This window comes from Hippocampus comes, unplaced genomic scaffold, assembly GCF_001891065.2.
Source record: "Hippocampus comes isolate QL1 unplaced genomic scaffold, H_comes_QL1_v1.1 scaffold45, whole genome shotgun sequence".
NCBI classification, from domain to species: domain Eukaryota; kingdom Metazoa; phylum Chordata; class Actinopteri; order Syngnathiformes; family Syngnathidae; genus Hippocampus; species Hippocampus comes.
In genome coordinates this window covers 3,827,548-3,833,547 of record NW_017805783.1, presented here as the reverse complement: position 1 = coordinate 3,833,547, position 6,000 = coordinate 3,827,548, and the positions used below count along the sequence as shown (strand labels likewise).

Sequence of the window (6,000 nt, the reverse complement as noted above, 5' to 3'; positions counted from 1 at the left end):
AGGCTCTCTTCCGCACACACGCACGCACGCAAAATGCTCATCAGTGACATCAAGCGCCGAGTGGCAGAAGTCATCGAAACGATGGTATTGAATTCGCCGCTAGGTGTCACTGCTGTCACGTGACAGCAATTTTGGACAGCACCACTTTTCAAGAGAAAACTTGGTCGGGTTTTTCATGAGTCCTCGTGGGGAAAAGACAACTATTTATGTTTTACGGCCGGGGAATGTTTTCAAGCCATGTGTGTTGTTTGAAGGAGGATCAACCTTAAAAGTAATCGCCATGCGTCTTTAATTAAAAAAAAAAAAAATTCTGTTAAACCTCTGTAAAACCTTTGCCATTAATACCGCATAACAATGTATTTCCATCTGCAATTTTCACAGGAGTTAATTTCAAATATAGCTTTATCCTGTAGAGATCCTTGAATAGCCTGTATTTTATTTACTGTATTTTATTTTCATGGTTGCCCAGAGCCGTTTCTTTGCGGATGGCCTTACAGTTTGGGAGATCAGCAATGCTTGTGCGAGAATGCAAAATCACTCCCTAAACTGACTTACAAGCACAGTGATAGTGTCATCCCATGCTAAGCATCTGGAGAAGATCAGGTGAGTCACCAGTCTTGAGGCCGTTTTCATTCATTCCATTGAGTGAATGTTCCTAATGAAATTTTCAAACAATGTATCCTGCATGGCAATTCTGTGAAAGGACTGTGTGGTTTTATGAAGTAAGGGACACAAGTGTGAGGGAATGCATGTGTGTTATCTTTGGTTCCGTCTCCAGTTGCTTAATATCCCCCAGATACACCCTTTCTCTTGCGGTCCTGGATTTCCCAACAAATATGTCCATAAACTATGTAAAATATATGTCATATTTTATTTTGTGGCTTTTTAAATTTATTATATGCTATATTAATCAGTCAATATCAGTCCAACAAGTTGAATGTCTCTTTAACACTTATCCTCATGAGGGTTGCGGGTGTGCGGCAGCCTATCCCCACCTGACTGGACGAGAGGCAGGGCGTACCCTGGACTGCTCACCAACAAATCACAGGGCACATTTAGATAAACAACCAGAAACAATTTACACCTATGGACGATTTAAAATCTTCACCTAACCTACCATGCATATAGGAATGTGAGAGGTAACCGGAGTACCCGGAGAAAACCCACACAAGCACAAGGAGAGCATGCACACAGGAAGGCCAGAGACTGGATTTCAACCCACAACCTCTGAACCATAAAGCGCGTGTGATAGCTATTGTCAAGAGATAAGAAGAAAATGAAAAATCACAGCATGTGATCCGTTTCCCCGTCTTATTTTCACGGGACTCTGCATAACATGCGCATTTTATTCAATATTGTATTGCTGTTCGTGTCTTAATTTAAAATTACATTTTAGATATATTTAAGTGATACAAAATGGTATCTGAAAATGATTCAAGTGTCCCACTAAACACAATTACTACTACTAATTAATATTGGCATGATATAAATGTATGGAAGAGATGAGATAAGGTTACTCTTCTAATGTTAATTTAAGGTGTTTTACATCTCAGCATGGTGTCAGGGACCTTGGGTCTTGTAATGAATATGTCTTAATTGTGCTAGCTGACATTTGAAAAGTCCAATAATACCTCTCATTCTTGACAAACATTAGCATTTCCATTTTTAAGGTCAAATAGGTATGAATAATACATTAGCAAGGTTCTTAAGCTCACAGTCAGCTGTAGCTAACGTCACAAAGGCAGCAGCTGAGTCTTGCTAAGGTCAGAGATTGTTACAGAAAAAAATGGTTCATTTCACTTTGGGAAGCCACGTTATACAAACACAGCATCCGGTTATTTACAAGAACATAAGGTCGATGCAAGTCTCATGTGCATCGGCCAGTTCTCTGTCAGTAGTTGTAGTTGATATAAGCCTACATTAGTCTGATTATGCAAACATCTCAGTACCACTGGGTACAATGTTGTGTGATCAAAGTCAGCAAGGAAAAACCTTGGCGAGAGATTTGAAGAATTCAATGAGCAATATTAACATCTATTAAATGTGACCTTGGGCTTTTATGACAGACACTGAGCAGTGCAGCGAATGAACACTTTCTTATATGCATGTATACTGAATGGATTGTGGAGCTTTGCAACTTCATGATGGCATGCTGGTTTAAAACCTAATGCACGATCCACAACATTATATACAGTATATGCAAGAATTACCTGGCTTTCTGTCGAAATTGAATATAAAATGTGATGACATCCAAGCCAGTGGTCCCCAACCTTTTTTGTGTCACAGACCAGTTGAGACAAGTACATGTTGTTCGCGGGGCGGCAATCATTTTTTTTCATTGCTTTTAAATTGCTTTTACAGTGCAGAGGTGCACGGCTTGATTCCGCCTCCGGCCTCCTCGTGTGAAGTTTGCATGTTGTCCCCGTGCCTACGTGGTTTTCTCCAGGCACTCCAGTTTCCTCCCACATTCCAAAAACACGCTTGGCGGGTGAATGGAACACTCCAAATTGTCCCTAGTTGTGAGTGTGAGCGTGAATGTAGGTTCGTCTCTGTGTGCCCAGCAGTTGGCTGGCAACCGGTTGGGTGTCCCCCGCCTACTGCCCAAAGACACCTGGGATAGGCTCCAGCACCCTGTCTCTGTGCAGCCTGGTCCCAAATGGGCCAAGGCCCCATACCGATACAGTAGTTTTTTTGTTTTGTTTTGTTTTGTTCTGTTTTTACAACATGTAAACACCACAGGCAGGAAGAATTTTGGACCATTCCACTTCACAAAACTGTTTTTGTGTAGCAATACTCTTGGAATGTCTTGTTTGAATCACTATTTTGACTTCATGCCAGAGTAATGGGGTTGTGGAGAGACTGGGCCCCCTTAGAAGGTGTATTTTCATGTGGTGAAACCATTCAGTTGCTGATTTACTTCAGTCATTTAGATCATTGTCCTGTTGCATTACCCATCCCCTGTTGAGCTTCAACATGCAGAAAGGTGGGCTTTATTTCTCATGAAAGATTCCGTATCTTGACACTCTTCATTTTTCTGTCGATTGTTGCAATGTAACCAGGCCCTGAATTAGCTAAGCAGTCCCAAACCATGATGCACCCTCCAACATACCAAACATTTAGAATGAGTTTTTCATTGTGATGGACTTTTTTGTCTCCATTGTAGCCTTGTGTGTCCCTTCCAACCAGCTATTGATTGTTTCTGCTCTGTCCACAATAGTTTGCCACAAGTGCTGTGGAACATCCAGGTACTCTTTTGCAGCCTTCAAACCTGTAGCAATGGGATTTTGGGGTTTCTATCTTTGTCCAGGCAAATGCGTTGATACAGCTCTTGCATTGAATGTTTTGAACTTGAAGGTTATATGCCAGATGAATAGCCTGAAATAACCAGCATATTTAGAGTTGCTTGTTATAATTTTATAAGGGTACGTCTGTCTTCCTACACTCCCTCAGCCTCCAGGAGCCATGAGATGCTGGCTACTTTGACGACTCGTTACCTATGATTTAAGTGATGGATTGTGAGGTTTAAGTGACAAGCATCGGGTCAGCTGCTATGGAATCACGTTTCGGCCTTGAATGAAAGATATAAAAAAAAAAAAAAACATGTTCAGAATATGTATTACAGCTTGGTATTTTTCAAAAAGTTAAATGGAGAGGATTCGTAGTTTTGGTTGTGATTTGTTTTACAGACTCAGTTGTAACCCACATTAGGATCTAATTAGAGCATCAAAACAAATTAGAGCCAAGACAATCAATTGAATATATTATCAATTCTACTTTTATATTAACAATTGGGATTGTTAGAGAACTATTCATTTAGCAATATGTTTATTAATGTAAATTTATTTTGCATTAGTGTGGAACTGCACTATAACTACGTCATCTGACTTAGAGGTTTTTCTAGAGTATATGTGACTCATGTTGGAAACCAACACATTTCACACACCTTTCCTTAGTGCAGTTCGACAACGTGTTGTTTGCTCAATATTTCCCTGACTGTGCATTAATATATTTGTAACCATGTATTTTTTTTTTGACAATGCCCTTGTTGGATGACATTAGATTGCATAGCTGTGACCAGTTGGTTACGTATAATCTATATTATTCATTGTATCATCAACATTTTTCCCTGCATGTGCTTTCATTGGCAACATATTTATTGGGCCGGTTATCTAGCCTTAATGTAGCCCACTAGATCTTACAGACATATCCAAGTAAAGATGTAGGGGGACATCAGTGTTTGTCCACATGTCAGTCCCCCTCCTCCAACATAATTGGCTCATCTCTGGCATAACTCTTCCCCTCCAAAGGCACCAAAAACTGTAACCTAGCTAGTGTGTTTTTCACTAATTGAAATGCCTAATGAGGTCCCAAGGGCCACAGCCCATTACCTCTGAATTAATTAAAGCCTAAGCTGCTCGCCAAATGGTGAGTAAAGATGCAGTAAAAGTGCAAGTGGAACAGGGATCCTGAGCACGTTTCACTGTGCTGGGACAGTGCTGACCTCCTTTTTTGTCATTGATATGGGACACTATATGTTGAGAAGGAGCAGATGTTCATTATTATTTTATTTGTGTTTACTTCAGGCTTAAATTTTTTTGTCAGCCTGGTTCGGGTTCTCATTATCCAATGCGGTTTGCCTAATTGTGCTTTATTAAACATTAAACTGTGTGGCAGCATCAGCAAGATTTTTATTTAGCCATTTCCAGTTTAGAGGGAGACAAAGAGACAATAATGTTCGAGACCCTTATTCAGTGTTAGTGTGAATTTCATCAAACACTAAATCTCCTCAATAAAACCTTTGTTGTGGTCACGAGAATATTAATCCTAACTACATTAAATTCTAAAAATGAATTTTATCAAATCAACTGAACATGAAAAACAGGAAAACATTTTCTGTAAGAAACCATTTCAAATGTTTATTTAACATGTCAAAGAAGGGGCACACACTTGTGAATTGAAAAGAGGGCTGAAAAATTATTGGCCAGCTCAAGGACAAAAAAAAAAAAAAAACAATACTAAAATTAATCAGATTTTGGCTACAAAGGATATGTATTTTTGTTCGATTTTTGTTTTTATAAAGAAACTGTATGTACACTGGTTCTTTTATACAAGAGGTTCGTTGGATAAATGCATCAAAACAAAAATGGTTCTGCAGGGAACTTTACAAAAAATACATTTTGTTTCATGGAGAGATCTAGAAAAGGAGACGGTCAAATATTGACCAATAATATTTCTTCCTTTTCTTTATTTAGAAAAAAAGGTTGCTTTACTACCTATCTGAAAGAAAGCAATATACAGCTTAATAAATGGTGGGAAAATAGTTTTTGCAGATTCATTCTGTTGGCTTGGTGACCAAGGACAAGGGCTGTGACTGGAACAGGGCGTGGTGGGAGTGAAGGGCTGCCTGATGGAAAGGCGACGGGGGTGAGAGCATGGAAGGGTGCAGAGATGTGAAGGGGATCGGCCTGGTCAGGATGGGTGTAGTCGACTGGCTACCTGAAGTACCAATTGGGATAGAAATGGTTGGCTGTGAGGCAGATGACGATGAGGAGGATGAGGAAGATGTGCCTCCCGAAACTTTTCCAAGTACAGAGAAGTGGTGGTGCATGCGGCCCTCCGGTTTGGTGGTGAGCGAGAGCGGCTGGGCCTGCTCGGAGTGAGTGGCCGCAGGAGCAGCTGGGGAGGCCAGCGCTGCGGAGGGGGTGGCTGGTGAATCCAACATGCTTCCGTGGGAAGACGCCGGGCTGTCACACATCTTCTCTGAGGGCAGGTACTGAACGCACTGTTTCTTGCTTCTGATTGAGAAGTCTGACAAACACAAAGGACAGTTGGAAGCATTTGAATAATGGATCTGATGCTGCCTTCAAAAACTAGTACACGTCCCTCAATGCCGCCAGCGATAGAAGTCAACGAGTGATTGCTAAAACGGTGGAGATGGTAGCAATGAAATGTTCACGTTGCAAAGTGAAAAATGTGAAGGACTCAACTGGTACACATGAA

At 40.7% G+C, this 6,000-nt stretch overlaps 1 protein-coding gene across 2 annotated transcripts in view; it reads right to left on the bottom strand.

Moving 5' to 3' along the window:
- Nucleotides 1-4,889: 4,889 nt before the first annotated feature.
- The window catches only part of tcf7l1b (transcription factor 7 like 1b), a 37,825-nt gene continuing 36,714 nt past the window's right edge, over nucleotides 4,890-6,000 (bottom strand). For both annotated transcript variants that reach the window (XM_019885301.1, XM_019885302.1), the window contains exon 12: nucleotides 4,890-5,808. In XM_019885301.1, the coding sequence (XP_019740860.1) occupies nucleotides 5,333-5,808 (476 nt within the window). In that variant the 3' untranslated portion in view covers nucleotides 4,890-5,332. The remainder of the gene's footprint in view (nucleotides 5,809-6,000) is intronic.